General features: G+C 36.7%; 2 protein-coding genes across 2 annotated transcripts; one reads left to right on the forward strand and one right to left on the reverse strand.

Annotated features, from left to right (window-relative positions):
* Positions 1–176: 176 nt before the first annotated feature.
* Positions 177–1,682, reverse strand: LOC107672631 (BTB/POZ domain-containing adapter for CUL3-mediated RhoA degradation protein 3-like). Its single transcript, XM_016465916.1, has 3 exons — positions 1,502–1,682; positions 513–726; positions 177–395 (listed from the first exon to the last, which is right to left on the reverse strand). Exons 1-3 carry the CDS (start codon positions 1,502–1,504, stop codon positions 199–201), a joined length of 414 nt encoding a protein of 137 aa, XP_016321402.1. The 5' UTR covers positions 1,505–1,682; the 3' UTR covers positions 177–198.
* Positions 1,683–2,209: 527 nt separating this feature from the next.
* On the forward strand, positions 2,210–16,411 carry LOC107672623 (ubiquitin-protein ligase E3B-like). Its single transcript, XM_016465895.1, has 27 exons — positions 2,210–2,347; positions 2,928–3,024; positions 3,237–3,411; positions 4,171–4,288; positions 4,414–4,473; positions 4,576–4,680; positions 4,862–4,958; positions 5,050–5,135; positions 5,832–5,914; positions 6,036–6,141; positions 6,258–6,378; positions 6,561–6,738; positions 6,860–7,029; positions 7,880–8,047; positions 8,348–8,519; positions 8,733–8,851; positions 9,041–9,155; positions 9,338–9,437; positions 9,614–9,733; positions 9,962–10,138; positions 10,237–10,485; positions 11,647–11,712; positions 11,822–11,880; positions 12,210–12,392; positions 13,375–13,486; positions 13,571–13,663; positions 13,757–16,411. The coding sequence occupies exons 3-27, from the start codon at positions 3,251–3,253 to the stop codon at positions 13,946–13,948; spliced, it is 3,210 nt and encodes a 1,069-aa protein (XP_016321381.1). The 5' UTR covers positions 2,210–2,347; positions 2,928–3,024; positions 3,237–3,250; the 3' UTR covers positions 13,949–16,411.
* Positions 16,412–16,799: the final 388 nt, after the last annotated feature.

The raw sequence follows: 16,799 nt of genomic DNA on the forward strand, positions 1-16,799 counted from the left end.
CAGAACACAACAGGCCAATCAGAAGAGAGGCTCATGAATATTAATTAGACAGACCAAAATCGACCAGTTCTCAGCAGAGCTAGAGAGGAGCTGTAAAAATATATTGAGATGGTTTTTGGTACTTCTACCGCAAATATATATTCTTAAGGACAACAAACCCTAAAATAAAACTCCAGAAAGGTGTAAAATATGTGACCTTTAAATGTGTTGTAGCCGGTACTGTACCTGTAATGCCGCCTGACACTCATCCACCAGGCCCTGCACCAGGTAATACTTTGCCTCTGCCAGTAACTCCTCTGTCTCCCTCCGGCTCTCAGGTAATGGGACGACTCCGTCTCTCAGGTAGTTCAGAATGGTCCCAAAGTGCTTCCCGCACCTGTCAATCAGAATCCAGCCTGGAGAAAGATCAGAGGTGAAAAGTCTGACTTGGGCACAGCAGAAGCACACATTTGTATCGATATGGTTCATAATATTACGTGAATGCTTCTTCAGTAGTATTACAGTACATCTACCTTCACTATCTGTAAGGACCTCCATACGGCCACTAAACATGGCCTTCAGCATGGTGTCCTGCTTGGTCAGGGTCTGCATAGTGGTGTAGTACAGCGCTCCCCCGACATTCAGCTTCACATATTTGGAACTGGGACTGGACCCCTTGAAGGAGGTGGTCCGTGTTGTAGCTGCCGGCACAGCCGAGCTCACCACACTTTCTCCTGACATCTCTTCCTGAAAATCACACATGGTGACATAAGAGGCTTGAAATCGCAGGACACTCAAAATATATAATATATTTAGTCTCTCTTAGGGGATTAACAGTGTATGTATGCATCTATACTGCAAATATACACACACACCACACTATAATTTTTAGTATTATGAAATGTGTATGAACACACTGAGGGTAAATGGTAAATTTCTTTAGATAATAAAAAAAAAAAAAAAAAAGTTTGTCCTAAATATCAAAGATTAAAAAAAGTTATGCAAGTTTTCAAGAGTTTCAGGAGGTGGGGTACTGCACTTAGTTCTAACATTACCGGAAGTCTCTTAAATTCTCTCAAATGCAACACATTGACAAATTGATAGATAGTAAAACATTAAATCATGATAACTCATCTCTCATTCAATCAGAACCCCGTTCACACAGGATAACGAGACCGTTTTAATGACGTCACACCAAAACCTGCTATGATGTTTTTTACTCAAAGCCAATAGATTTGACTCATTTTATTCCTGTATATTTGTTTTATGTATAGGCATGATTCGTAACTGAATACGAAGAAAATAACTTATTTAATTTAAAGTTACTCATAAGAAACGTATACCTACATGAGCTAAAGCGCTAAACTAGCACACCATCTTGTTCTCTCAATTCCTTTAAGGAAATAAACAAGAACTTACAAAAAAAAAAAGCGAAGTACACGCCGCAATAAATACTACTTAAAATATACACCATTAGAAGCGTATAAATTAGACGAAATAACAGACAAATGTCATTATTTACCATAGAAATCCCCCGATTCTTTCGGGCCTCTTGGAACGGGGATGGAATTAGATCACTTCCGGTCGCAACCCGGACTCGTGCAGGGGTCGCGCGGTAGATGGGAAGTAACTCCACCTGTCCAATGTCCTGTCATTTCATTTTCACACTTCCTGTGATTGTAACTATACACTTATTTTTTTGAGTGCTGGGGGTACTATATTTAACAAAACTGATTAATACAACGAACTTTGTTTCTGATTCAGTTTCCAATATTAGTGCAACACTGTGATGTAGTGTTGACATCAGGTCACATGCACTTTTTAGATGCCGTAAATTAAATGTTTTTGGATACATATGTTTAGGTTATACTGTATCTCCAAATATCAAAAATACATATCACACAAAAAAAACAACAACAACATATCACAACTAAAAACAACAAAATAATTTGGTACTAATTTTGCAAATCATTAACAAATCATTTAAAAATTTGACATTTTGTTGGTTTGTTTTTTTATTGTTGGTGAATTGCATGGTTGTGTTCAAATATTCAATATATGTACATCAACAGAAGACAAGCTGTATCACAAATAGTTCCGCTAAGTACAAAATTCCAGCTCTCTGCTGTCCCAAACCTCAAATTAACCAGTTTAAAATTGTTAGGTCTAATACCGCTTCAACAATGAAACGTTATCAATGTACTACGACAATTAAAAAATACGAGCCATATTTCTTGTGTGAATGCGGTTTGTCATAAAATTGTTCCTCCGGAAGGATTAGGAGGTTACACCGTTAATGGATTAGAGCTGCGGTGTCTGGGTCGCTCTTTTGTTTACATCAATTGTCCATTTATTCTCAAACGCTCAGGTAAATGAAATCTTTGTGAATACCCGAAAGACTTTCTTTACTTTTCATTTGAAACACAGTTATCAAGTGACAACATTTCTCAAGCGTTGCCAGCTCGCTGAATGCTTCAACTGTGTTAGTATTTGCTAGCAGGATAGCTAGTGTGAATGTTATTGTCTCTGTAGGTACAATTAATTCACAATTCACTGATTTTATTTTAGTTTAAGTTTTCTACAAATTTAAACCAGATGTTTAATGTTAATTGTGTTACCGTAGAGTGCTCATCCTGTTGTGTAATCTAAGTGTCACCTCTATATTTTGAGTAAATGATAAAGACTGCTCTGTTTTGGTCTGAAAATGCTGTCAGATACTCCTTGATTTCACTTTCTGCTTTGTGATCTGTTGGTGTGTCTAAAACGGTCTTTTATTTTAAAAGGCAAAGTCAAATATTCCTTTTATTTATAACATATCATCTTCAGTAACTTTAATACAACAACTCATGTGCCTAAATCAATGGATCATTTGTGCTGGCGTAAAGAAGTGCTACTAATGTTCTAACATAAATAAAATGTCTAAAAGAAAATCACTCTTCTGTCTGTAGAGTCCAGTGGACCTCCAGAACAACAAGTGTGAATATGTGATAGTATTCATGTGACCTGTGGAAGCAGAAGTATTACCAGTCACTACATTAGGGCAAGGTAATTTGCGTGTGTGTGTGTTTATGTAAGATAGATTTGAAATTGTAAATGAGAGACATTAATTTTCTTAATTTATTTATCATGGTTTGAAAATAATTTTGAATCTAATTTCCTGTACTTGCATGCATAGCCCCTGACGTTGTGTTTGCTCTCAGGTGTGATGTAGATTTTTGTTCCTGGCTATGACATTTTTTATAATGTTTAACCCACAGTTTGGAGTGAAAACATGTTCACTGCTACCCAAATGTCCAAATCCCAGTTCCTGGATAAATCCAGAATAGCACGGGAGGAAAGGAAAGGTCATAAGGAGAAAGAGAGAGCTGCCACACAAATCCAGGCTCTAGTCAGAAGATTCCTCTGCCGTTGCAGACTGCAAAGAGAAATCAGGTTAGGGCTGAAATGAGCCGTTCTTTACAATAGTCAAACCATTCTAGATTGTCATAGGTCTTTGCTGACTCTGTTGGCCAGAGATAAAAAAAAAGTAAAAAATTAGGAATGAAACAACACAGGAAAATTAAGGGTGCATTCTTTTAGTGCTAAAATACTTGCTGTTATTTGCACATTGATATTTTCAATAATGTTAACATTATTTAAAAAAAAATAGCTGTTTGTTGTGGGAGAATTTTATTCAGATTGTTACTTCAAAGGACAACTGATATTAGAACCATGTCTGAATTGGGACTTGTTTACCCTGTTGTGCTCTACAGTGTAATTTCTGTATTTTTTTCTTTTCTGTTTTGTTTTATACACGCAGTGTTTTATGTATTTATTGTTTGTACTGGTATGTTATATTTAAGGAAAACAATAAAAAATTTAACTGCAAAAAAAAAAAAAGCTGTTTGTTTGAGCGAGTGTTAATTTAGTATTATTAATATACTATTATAACTTTTATTAATATTTTGAATTTGATTAGTATTTATTTATTTTTTTTCAGTTTTAATTTGAGATTATTTTTTAATTTAGCTATGTGCTTTTGTCATTTTTATTAGTTTTTCCTTTTAAAATATTTCTAAATAGTTTTAATTAATTTTATTTCAGTTTTAGATTTAATTTATTGGCATTCACAGTAGCTAATATTTGAAAATGTATTCTTAGTGTAGTGTGTACTCTGACACAGATTTATAACTTTTTTATTTTCTGTTTCAGGAAAGAGATTGATGACTTCATCGCAGTCAGCGATGCAGGTTCAGCGAAAAGAAATGCATTATTCATCTTCAAAATCGCTAGGAAATTGTTATTTATATTGAGCAAGGATGACAAATTGGTGAGCATCACATAAAATATTACGATTTTTATAGGATTTGTTTATTAGGTGAACAGTTACACTTTTTGTGAATGTTGTGTATTATTATTGATGGCATTGTTTTTTTCTCTCTCTCTCTTACACAGAGGTTTGAGAAGCTGTGTCGAATCATACTAAGTAGCATGGATGTCGAGAATGAACCTAAAGTAAGTTTTTAACCAAGCAATGACTGAAACATACTTTATCATATCTTATGTTATAATAGTTCCGCAAGTTTGCATTGTTGTGACAAGCTATTATTTTTCTAGGTATGGTATGTATCCCTGGCGCTTTCAAAAGATCTCACCATCCCCTGGCTGAAACAGATCAAAGATGTGCTATGGGTCTCTTGTGAATTTCTGAAGAAACTGAAGGTATTTCTTTGTGATAATAATGGTTAATACACATCTGATCTGTTTGTTGAATATCTTTTGAATTATTTTGTGCCATACTGGCACATTCTTTTAGTTCTGAGTCTTTCAGTTATCTGTTCATACAAGTCAGGAAGTGCTTCTTGAAGAATGCTTATTTCCTGCTTTCCGTTTCTCCCCGCAGCCTGACATACTGCAAGATAATAAATTGGTGACGCTGTACCTGACAATGCTGATAACCTTCACTGACACATCGACATGGAAAATCATCCGAGGGAAGGGTTTGTGTCACATGTAATCAGAGCTGTTGAGATGATTTGCAAGTTAAAATACATAGAACCCTACTATAATTTCCTCTCTTTTTTTCTTAAGGAGAAGCCCTCAAGCCTGCTTTAAACAGAATTTGTGAGAACATCATGGGACATCTCAATCAGAAGGGCTTCTACTCTGTTCTTCAGGTACTACTCACCCAAACAGCCAATCAGAATTTTGTCACGGGCTGGTAGTATATAATTTGAATTAATTTTAGTATGTGGTTAACGCTGTGACTTCTTTCAAAAACATTTTTAAAAAGTGTTGATGTGAAAAGCTCCCAGATGAATTCGAAGGCATAAATTGTACTAAAATAAAGTGTTAGTAAAATAAATGATTTAGTAACACTTTATTTTAGTGCAATTTATAAAATAAAGTGTTAGTAAAACATTTCTTACTATTGTGCTCAAGAAACATTTCTTACTATTATCAGTGTTGGAAAAAGTTGCTTGTTTTTTTCATGATTGAAAGTTCAAAAGAACAGCATTTATATGAAATAAAAAATCTTTTTTAACAATGTATAATTTTTTTTGTCACTTTTGATTAATTAAAACCGTGTTCACGGTTTGTGTGTGTTCACTGCTGTGTGTGTGCACTTTGGATGGGTAAATGCAGAGCACTAATTCCGAGTATGGGTCACCATACTTGGCAACATGTCACGTCACGTCACTTAATTTCTTAAAAAAAACTTTTTGACTCCAACATATTAGACAGTATATCTAAATCATGTTATTTGATTACAATTATTAACCGATTGAATGCTCTAGTTTGAACCAATCTAGCCTGAACTTAGAGTTTGAGCTTTAAACATTTTACATAATAAGCATCTTTGCTGTTTGCAGATTCTACTTACAAATGGACTGGCAAGATCCAGACCTTCCCTTTCCAAAGGAACACTCACGGCCATTTTTACACTGTCACTCAGGTCGGTTGCCATGAGAACTGGCTTTGCTCTTTGAGACATCTCACAGTCTGATTACATTAGGAGCTCTATTTCTGTGAAGTAACCGATAATGTGATGTGTTTTTGATCTTGGTGTGTTTCAGGCCTGTTATCGCTGCACATTTCTCAGACAACCTGCTGAGGTCTTTCCTTCTCCACGTCATGTCTGTTCCAGCATTCATCTCGCACCTCAACATGCTCACACCAGATGTAAGAAACAAACACATCTGGAAGGATAATAACACCTAATTTGCACACATGTTACAAAGTCAAAACAAAAATTGCGAGAATATTATTTCACCTGTCTGAATTTGTGCTCTTTGCAGTGTATGGTCACCATCCAGACCCATGACCTTTTCCGCAAGTTTGTCTTGTTTTTAAGTCGAGAGGAGCAATGTTTGGATATCTGTGTTTGTCTGGAGGGAAGCCACACTCTGTGCTTACTGGGTAAGCATGTGTGTTTGCTTTATACACACACTTCTTGGAGTGTGTATTAGATTTGCAGAACAGTGATGGTGGACTGGTGAACAGAATCAGTTCTTAGGATGTAACTGCACTGCTGGATTTTCATTCTTAGTTTATAATTCCTAGATCATTTATCTCATTGTTTCTCTATGTTTTGTCTCCAGGTAACCTCATTCAGCTGGGATACTTTAATGTAAAAGTTCTAGAGCAGGAAGCTGGTCACTTTGTAAAGGATCTGACAGATATGTTGTCATACTGTCAGAGATATGTGTTTCAGAAGAAATCCAATCTCACACATTGGCACCCAGTGTTGGGCTGGTTCTCTCAGACTGTTGACTATGGGTATGTCAGTGTTATATTGACAAAATACAGCAATTGATTATACTTTCTTTGTTGTGTCATCCTATTAAGCATTCTTTCTCTTTCACTCTCTTGTTTTTGTCTTTCTTTGCGGTCTTTCCAGGCTTAATGAATCTATGCCGTTGGTAACAAAGCAGTTACAGTGTCTGTGGGGAGTTCCAGTGATCTGCACTCTCTTCTGTGATGTTCTCAGCAAAAAGCTAGAAACTCAAGATCCCACTCCACCTCCCCCTACTCCGCCAAGCTCATTACAGAATAATCTGCCTGTCAAAAGTGAGAAACACCTATTTTTACACTATAAAGTTCCTAAACATTTCTATTTTTATTTGTAGTATTTTTTTCTGGCCTATTTATGACCACTTTTTTAAACTAACACTTAAATATCAAGTTGCTTCAAGCAGTTGTGCTCAACCACATGGGCCAAGACCCACTAGGGGGCCTCAGCACACTGCCAAGGGCTCACAAAATGGCTTAAAATTATGTTAAATAAGTCAAAAAAATATTTAAAATATGCAAAAATAGCTTAAAAGCAATCATTTTTTTCATATTTTAATTACTTAGATTAAAAACTATTCATTTACTAAAAAAAAAATTTTTTTCATTTTATTTTAGAATTTTAAATGAACAAATTCATGCAAATTCTGTCAAGCTCTATAATATTTTGTTGGAATTGGTGTTTGGAAATAAAAAAAATAATAATAAAAAACCCTGTAATCACTAACTAGACAAGTCATGTATATTCATTGGTATTTTGGTGGTAAAAAATGTAAACCATGAAGAACATTCAGTTATTGTGATTATGGAAATTAATTATTTACAATTATTTTATTCATATATTTTAATATATTGTCTATCCTGGTTTCTGTAAACAAAAGCAGTAGTATCAGAAATATCTTGAGGGGCCTTCAAATATTGTCTTTAAAAATCGGGGGCCTTGGAGTCAAAAAGATTGGCCTAAAGAATGCCACACTGCTGTCTCTGAGCCTGTTTTAAATGCTCTTTCCCTGGTTAAACCAAGGATACAAAGTAAACAGCAGTAAAACAGTACAGTGTTGCAAGTCATCAGGTCTCTATTCATCCTATTTTCACTGAGGAACCCTTGTTAAACTCTCTGCACGCTTAGATCTGTTCAAGCGAGCGTTCCAGAAGTCTGCATCTGTGCGGAACATCCTGAAACCGGTCGGAGGGAAGCATGTGGACTCGGCTGAAGTCCAGAAGGTGTGCAGTATTTGTGTGCTGTATCAGACAGCACTCACCACGCTCACGCAGATCCGCCTGCAGATTCTCACAGGTACATGCTTTTTATAAGAAACCACTTATGAAGTCTATGCTGTTTGCACACCTATGAATGCACATTCACACAAGCAAACACTTCAGTAATGTTTTATCCTGATCCTGGACAAAAGCTTTATACTTGTATAAGATGCTTTTCCAGAATATTAGTTGTTTGTAGGTTAGGTCCAAAACCACTGTAGTACTGTCCAGTGAAACAAAAACAAAACATTCTTGGTCATTTTGTATGTCATAATAAATTTGTTTAATGTTCTTGTTAATCTTGATTTTATGGTTTCAAATTAAACTCTGGTTCCAGGACTGACATATCTGGATGAGCTGCTGCCTAAGCTGTGGGCATTTATCTGTGAGCTTGGCCCTCAGGGGGGACTCCGACTCTTCCTGGAGTGTCTTAACAATGACACAGAAGAGTCCAAACAGCTTCTGGCCATGCTGATGCTCTTCTGTGACTGCTCCAGACATCTCATTACGTAAGTGTTGTATAGTCCAAGGGTGACAATGCTTCTATTTTGCAATTATTTATTTACATGTTTACTTATGTATTACATTTCACTACAAAATAGTTTATCAGCATAACAGTGTGAGTGAAAATATGTTTTATAAATGAAAGTAATATATTACAAATGTCTGAGATTGCAGTGAATTTGCATGTTTTTTTTTTTTTTTAATGATTTTTATTGCAGGATTCTGGATGACATAGAGGTGTATGAGGAACAGATTTCTTTTAAAATGGAAGAGCTTGTTACCATCTCCTCGTTCCTCAACACATTTGTTTACAAGATGATGTGGGATGGTATTTTAGGTGAGCAGGTATTATTTAGCCCTTTCGTTTGTTTTTGCAACAAGGGGCTTTTTTGTGTGTATGTATTCTTTTCTCCAGCCTTGTTCTCTTGTTGCAGCTTCATTTAGATCAACCACAGTTGTTTTGAACCATCTGTGTATGGAGGCAGTGATAATGTGCTTTCTTTGTGTGGTCATTAATTTGTTTCAGAGAATGCCAAAGGAGAGAAGCTGGACTTATTCCACAGTGTTCACGGCTGGCTGATGGTTCTGTATGAGCGGGACTGTCGCAGGAGATTCACGCCTGAAGATCACTGGCTCCGCAAGTGTGTCAACCTCACATATATATATATTTGAGCCAAATTACTTCCTGGTTTTACTTTATAGTTGGAGCTAGGTCCATTCAAACGCAAATTACTGATCGTTATTCTCATATAGGGGAAAGATAAATGCCCCAAGTTGCAAAATAAGCCACATTTGTTTTCTTTTCTCTGTATGTCTAATACAGGGACCTGAAGCCCAGCCTGTTGTTTCAAGAGCTGGAGAAAGGCAAAAAAAGGGCACAGCTGCTACTTCAGTACATTCCTCATGTCATCCCACACAAAAATGTGAGAATCAGATTCAAAACAGGAGATTATTAATGCTCATGGGTCATAAGAGGTCATGAATGCTTCAATAGATTGGATCATCCAAAGATTTCCCTTTCACGAGATAAAGAATCCAATTTAGATCAAAATCATCTTGATTTTATCTTTCAACACAAAATTATTTGTTTTTGTCACAGAGGGTGCTGCTGTTCCGGAACATTGTGACAAAAGAGAAGGAGACTGTAGGATTGGTGGAAACAAGCTCTGCCTCTCCCCATGTAACTCATATAACCATTCGCCGCTCACGCATGTTAGAGGTAATGGCTGTTTAGCCATTCTCAAATACTGATATACACAATGAACATAAACAATGCATATTATGCCTATTAGCATTTGTAGCTCAGCATGGTGCTACAAAGTCATGAACTAATAAAAAGTATACGTTGAATGCAGTGTAAGTTGCTTTGGATAAATAGTGTCTTCCAAAAGCATAAATGTAAACTTAGAATAATAATAATGATCTCTCTTTTCCATACTCTTCATAGGATGGTTATGATCAACTGCGGCGTCTACCTGTCAACTCCATTAAGGGAGTGATCCGAGTGAAGTTTGTGAATGATTTAGGCGTGGATGAGGCTGGAATTGACCAGGACGGTGTGTTTAAAGAGTTCTTAGAAGAGATCATCAAGAAGGTTTTCAACCCAGCACTCAATCTGTTTAAGGTATACACTGCTCTCTCTAAAGGCTAAAGGCTGCAGTTCACCCAAACAATCATAAGACCTACCTTACTTTGCCAATAAAATTCAACAATCTCTTTCAGACCACCAGTGGCAATGAGAGATTATATCCCTCCCCAACCTCCAGCATCCATGAGAACCACCTTCAGCTGTTTGAATTTGTTGGAAAGATGCTTGGAAAGGCCATGTATGAAGGCATAGTGGTGGATGTGCCGTTTGCCTCTTTTTTCCTCAGTCAGGTTCTAGGTCACCATCACAGCACCTTCTACAGCTCCATAGATGAGCTCCCCTCTCTTGACTCAGAGTTCTACAAAAACCTTACCTCCATTAAGGTCAGTGCCAATGTGACTATTACAACATTTGTGCTTTGAGTTTGGAAGGATTTGAACTATTATGTTATACCAAAATTCTCTCTGGTGATGTCTAATCTCCTCTGTTTCATACACCAAACACATTTTGGTCTGTTGTGAACAGCTGCACACATACAGCAGGGTCACCAAATCCAACAGGGCAGCATTAGATGTTAATGAAATCTGCTACACTCATCTATTTCATACAGAATAGCTTTAACGTTACCTAAATTCACTCTAGTGATGTCTAAACATTTTTATGTTATATCCTAAAAAGCGTAATGCTCTGATGTGAACAGCTGCATAAATACACCAGGGTCACCAAATATGACAACATAGCATTAGGAGTTACTAAAATCTGTTACCCGTCTCTATTTCACACAGAATGGCTTTAATGTTATTTAAATTGACTTTGGTGAGGTCTAATCTCCCTTGTTTTATGCCCCCAAACACATTTTGGTCGAATGCGAAAAGCTGCACACAAACAGCAGGGTCAACAAATCTTGACAAAGAAGCATTTGACATTACCGAAATCTGTTCATCCATTTTATTTTACACGCAATGGCTTTAATGTTACCAAAATTTACTCTGGTGATGTCTGATCTTCTCTGTTTCATACCACAAAAAGCATTTTGGTCTGGCATGAACAGTTGCAGATATACAGCATAGTAACCAAATCCGACAAGGCAGTATTAGAAGTTACTAAAATTCGTTACACCTCTCTGTTTCATGCAAAATGACTTTAATAAAAAAATAAAATAAAAAAAAACCGTAAATTTACTAGTGATGTCAAATCTTCTGGTTTCATACCCGTAAAAGCATTTTGGTCTGATCACCAAATCTGACAATGCAGCATTAGAGGCTACCATTTCATTAATAAAATATGTGTGTTAGATATCTAATTAATGAAATGAAAATAATGTAAAGATTTAAGGGTGAAATTATTTTAAATTTTAATATAAAGGAATGGCAGAGCTGCTAAAGGTACATTCCTGTTGCACTCTCTATTATCTCTATCTATCTCTACTATATGGACGTGAATTACTGTGTTTTCTTAATCCTGACCTTTTCATATTCAGAATTAGTTTCATATTCGTTTTGATCTTATAGTAATCATGACCACTTGTTGATTTGATTTTTCAGCGTTATGATGGGGAAGTCAGTGATCTGGGTCTGTCTTTGTCCTATGATGAAGATGTGATGGGGCAGGTAAGCAACCTTTGTTTCAGCTGAATCAATTTTGTGGGTTCTTGTGACACTATCAGCTTTCCTCATTCTCTGATATGCTCACTCCTTTCCTTTCTTTGTCTCTTCACAGTTAGTCTGTCATGAGCTAATTCCTGGTGGAAAGACCATGCCTGTCACTAATGAAAACAAGTGAGTCCATTTTGTCTCTTCGGTCAAGTGTAAATAAAATTTTCATGGCAGTGCTGCCTCCTATTTACATTCATTACAATAAGAAGAAATGACCCGATGAAAAAACAAATTAGTATTGGAAGCAGAGCAGTTCAAAAAGCAATTAGGGATTTGCAACCACAGACAAATACTTGACAATTTAAACCTATTGTTCTCTCACAGTTGGATTCTCTTTTATCAGCAAGCTTAGAATAAAACACAATAGAAGAATGTTTTTCACTTCATTTTTTGTCATTAACCTTTAAGAACAAAAAAGTTTATTTATTTATTTTTTTGTAACTGTCCTCCAGGATCAGCTACATTCACCTGATGGCCCATTTCCGCATGCACACCCAGATCAAGGAGCAGACTGCCGCATTCATCAGGGGCTTCCGCAGCATCATCAACCCAGAGTGGCTCCACATGTTCTCCACCCCTGAGGTCCAGAGGCTTATCTCTGGAGACAATGCTGAGATAGACCTGGATGATCTCAAGTGAGTCTGCAGATCTTAGTACTGACTGACCTTGAAGGGTTTTACCTATCAGTTTGTTGCAGTACAACAAACCTACATTGCTCTCTATATAGTCAACAAGGCTGGAAGCATCTTGAATGCATCACACCTTCAGTGAACAGAAATTGATTGCCTATATTGCTAGGCAATGAAATAGGTCTGAAATTGGGCAGTCACAATATCACATTTTCACTACGCAATTATTGCAGCCAGAATTCACAACAACATAATGCGATATCTATTGAAATTTTGAAAAATAAATAAATAATGCTCTCAGTCAAATTCATCTTTAACTTTGCTTATTTCATGTTCTCCCTTTTTTAGCTAATGAATTACATGAGTGTAGGGAGGTGGAGAGAGAGTTTGTAACAATAACTGTACAAAAGCATACCAAAAGAACTTCCTGGAAACTAGGGTGTCTAACACAAAAATAGCACCTTTGAATGTGCAATACTGCCACCTACTATGTTGGTGTCTCAGCCAGATAGGCACTCAATTACTGTATTTATTTTATTGTTATAATATGCGTAGTATTAACATAATGATATCTATGTTTAATTTCTGTAAATATCATGGTTATTGTCAGTACCGGTATATTGCAACACCCCTAATCTGAAATAAAATTGTCCTTTTCTTTAAATTATTATATATTTAAATAACCTCTGACGGTTACATCAAAGCCAGCTATGTATTATTTCTGGTCCCTGGCTTTCAATTTAAATCATCTTTTGTTTCTCACGGATTTGTTAAAATATCTTAAAATGCTTTCACTATTCTAAAGTAGCCTATACAAGCACAAAGTTTAACACATTTCACCACTTTAATAACCATTGTGCAGATCTTTCCCACAGTCAGCGCTGAAATTGTAAAGATGTAAACGTAGCATTTATAATCACATGCTGTGAAGAACCGCCTTTTAAAAAGGTTACTCAAAATGATGCATGTGATTTTCTGTGTCTCGCAGGAAGCACACTGTGTACTATGGTGGTTTCCATAGCAGCCACAGAGTCATTCTTTGGCTGTGGGACATTCTCTCCAGTGACTTTACCCCTGAGGAGAGAGCCATGTTCTTGAAGGTAATACTTATCAAATCTCGAAGGTTTTAATTGTGTTATTTCAAGGTTTATTGCCATCTATAAAGTGGCTGTATTACTCTTCAGTTTGTCACCAGCTGTTCAAGACCTCCTCTGCTTGGTTTTGCCTACCTCAAACCCCCTTTCTCCATCCGTTGTGTGGAAGTGTCAGATGATCAGGTTAGACGTCATCACCCCATCACCTTATTCCATACATTGTTCTGCAAAGATTGTGTTGCTTAATCTTGCTTTTTTGTTTGATTGCATATGCAGGACACAGGCGACACTTTAGGTAGTGTTCTGCGTGGCTTTTTCACCATTCGTAAGAAGGAACCAGGTGGTCGCCTCCCTACATCCTCCACTTGTTTCAACCTGCTCAAGCTGCCCAACTACAGCAAGAAGAGCATCCTCAGAGACAAACTCCGCTACGCAATCAGCATGAACACTGGTTTTGAGCTTTCATAACCTACAAAGCACATTTGTGTGCTGATTTATTCTACCGATACAAACTCATGCATCTACAAACATGAACATCAACAAAACTGGCAGTGGCTGAGCTAAAGTGGCCACATAAAGGTTGAAGTAGGAGACATACTGATTACTTGCTTTGCTGACATTTTGACCTTCAGTTAAGGCCCTTAACCTTGAGTTACTCAAGGAGAATTTTTTCATCAATTTGTTCTCTGTCTTGTCCACCAAATGGCAAGTGAATGAAGAAACTTAATAACTTTTTTAAATCGTGGAACTGAGCTAAACGTGTCCAGTCAAACTTAGAGACTCTGAGGAGCTCAACCATAGAAGTATATTAAAAAGTTTCAACATTACCTACAGAATTGTTTTTGAACTACTTAAAGATCCATATTTATGGTCATGTTTTTCATTGTCAGCATTTGAAGCCAAAATAGCTCCAAACGCCTTGTACAATCAGTTTCAAACCAGCTCAATTTAATGTTGTCAAGTCAGGATCCTTCTGACCCCTACTTCATGGACACCCGTCAATCGGCTGAGAAGCTTGGCTCCATTTGTGCATCCAGAATAACTCCAAAACTAAATCGGGCTTGTTCTTTATTGGCTTCTAAGCACTGTGTCCATTCGTTGTCAAACACTCCAAAACCTCCTCTTAAAGTTACAGCAGATACAGTGGTGGATGTTCAGATGTAAGATCTGCAGAAACAGTTCAGCATTGTGTCTCAGGTCTCTATGTCTCACTCCCACAAGAAGGGAACAGGAAAGCAATACTAATGCAATGCAAGCCATGCAACTCAAGACACAAATGAGGCTTTTGCCTGTTTGTACGGCAAATGCTTTCAAATCCATAGCGCACTAAACTTCTGCTGGACTTGAGGACCGAGCTTTAAGAGGAAACCCAGCACTGTTGATCAACTTTAGCATGGTAGAGCCAGCAGTATTTTAGATGAGAGATGTCCCTGCAGAGATACACCTCTCCTTTAGTGCTTTCTCTTCACTTACACTACAGAGCCCTTTCCAGAATGCATCATCAGCCTAATGTCATGGTGACATTTTATTTTGCTCATTATATTATACTCATTATTCTGCTCATGCTTTTCAGCCCTAATGCTGTCTTCATGTCAAACTCATCTATTCATTAAGATCAATTCCTTGTCTTGGGTTTCTTTTTTTTAATTGATGAAGGAAGGACAGACTAACCACTCAAAGGTATTTTACTCCATCTTGGAAGTAACCAATCATCACATGACAAACCGCTCTCCCTATCATCTCCCACTAACACTCTGCTCCTCATTGCGGTGTATACTACTGGAATTAAGCCATACAGTAAAGATGAGTAGCTATCAAACCAGCTCTCGTAGGAACTTTTTTCTTAAAGGGAGAGTGTTGCAGTGACTTTCCTGAAAGGTCGGTGGGCTCAATGGAATCTCATGAAATGTTATTCCAAATGGACAAAAAAAACATCTCCCATTGCATGATGTCACTGGATGATTCAAATGATTCCATGTCCGTGTCACAGAGGTCATAGTCTGCGGCTGATATTGTTGTGTTGTTTGTTCTTTTTCTTTTGTTATAAAGAAAGTTAGGGTTAATCTGTTTAGAAATTTCTGGGTTGTTTCCCCCCCCCAAAATTTAAAGGAAAAACATTGAGAAAATATGTTTTGCAAAAAGGAAGTGAAGCCTACTTTTAGGTCCATTAAGATTTAAATTGACCATCAAGAAAACATCATGGTAGTATTTATTCATGGATGTTATTTAAACTAAAATTATTACTATTTTGTTTAATCATTGTATCCGGGCAATATTTTGGCATGTGCTGCTTTAATTTTTTATTTTTTTTGTATTTTGTTCCTGAATCAAGCTTCATTTTGTTAATGATTCTTTTGATTTTGCGGTGAATTATGACCTAGGCATTTCTTCAAGAGATTCACTCTTGGTTTCAGGTCTCTAAAAAGCAGAAATCGGCTGTAGTTATTCCGGAATGTTTATTGTATGCAAACCCTCTTTCCCTTAGTATGTTATATATGCAAAATTATAGAGTTAAACATTATCTATCAGCCCACCCTCCCCCAGCTCTCCATAAATCAAGGCATGAAAGTATCTTCTAATGAATAGAAGCCGTTGTAGATGTGGAAAACTGGTTTTAAACTCATGTAACTTTTTTGTATGCATTGCTGTTAATGTTAAGTTATAAATGTATTGTCCTAATGCACAAGGGCTTGGGCTGAGTCAAATAGCAGAGTTTTGTATTTAAATTAACTGGCATTAACATGCTATACCCTTTGGAAGATGTTTAAGTGCTCTGGTTGGTGTTGTGGATGAGGAATCGTTTGGCATAATGCTGTGAATGTAAAAATATTCACATTATTGAAGAGTCTTTATGGACTGTGTATGGTGAAGCGACTGAATTTCATGATGTCACAGAATCTTGCTCTCTCTCTGATAGGGATGCAACAACCTTTAAAGTGTCTGGTCTTTATTCTTTTGCCTGATAATGAAGTGTCTTTTGAATTTGGTTGCACTACATGAACTGCAGGTTGTTATATACACAGTATATTACAAAAGCAATGGCATTATAAAGTTCTCCATGTGTACAGTAATATTTCCTCTGTAAAATGTAAACTTAATTGTCGAACAAACATAAACATTTGAATATCCAAATGTAAAAACTTTACTAAACAACAATGAATGTGCAGTGTCATTTATTATTAGATTATCTAGTGAGACTCTTGTTAGAACGTTTCAACAACAACAGAGCATGATACTGTATTTTGACTATGTATATACAGTGGGTACGGAAAGTATTCAGACCCCCTTAAATTTTTCACTCTTTGTTATATTGCAGCCA

Source organism: Sinocyclocheilus anshuiensis, unplaced genomic scaffold (assembly GCF_001515605.1).
Source record: "Sinocyclocheilus anshuiensis isolate Anshui unplaced genomic scaffold, SAMN03320099.WGS_v1.1 scaffold100, whole genome shotgun sequence".
In the NCBI taxonomy this organism is placed as follows: domain Eukaryota; kingdom Metazoa; phylum Chordata; class Actinopteri; order Cypriniformes; family Cyprinidae; genus Sinocyclocheilus; species Sinocyclocheilus anshuiensis.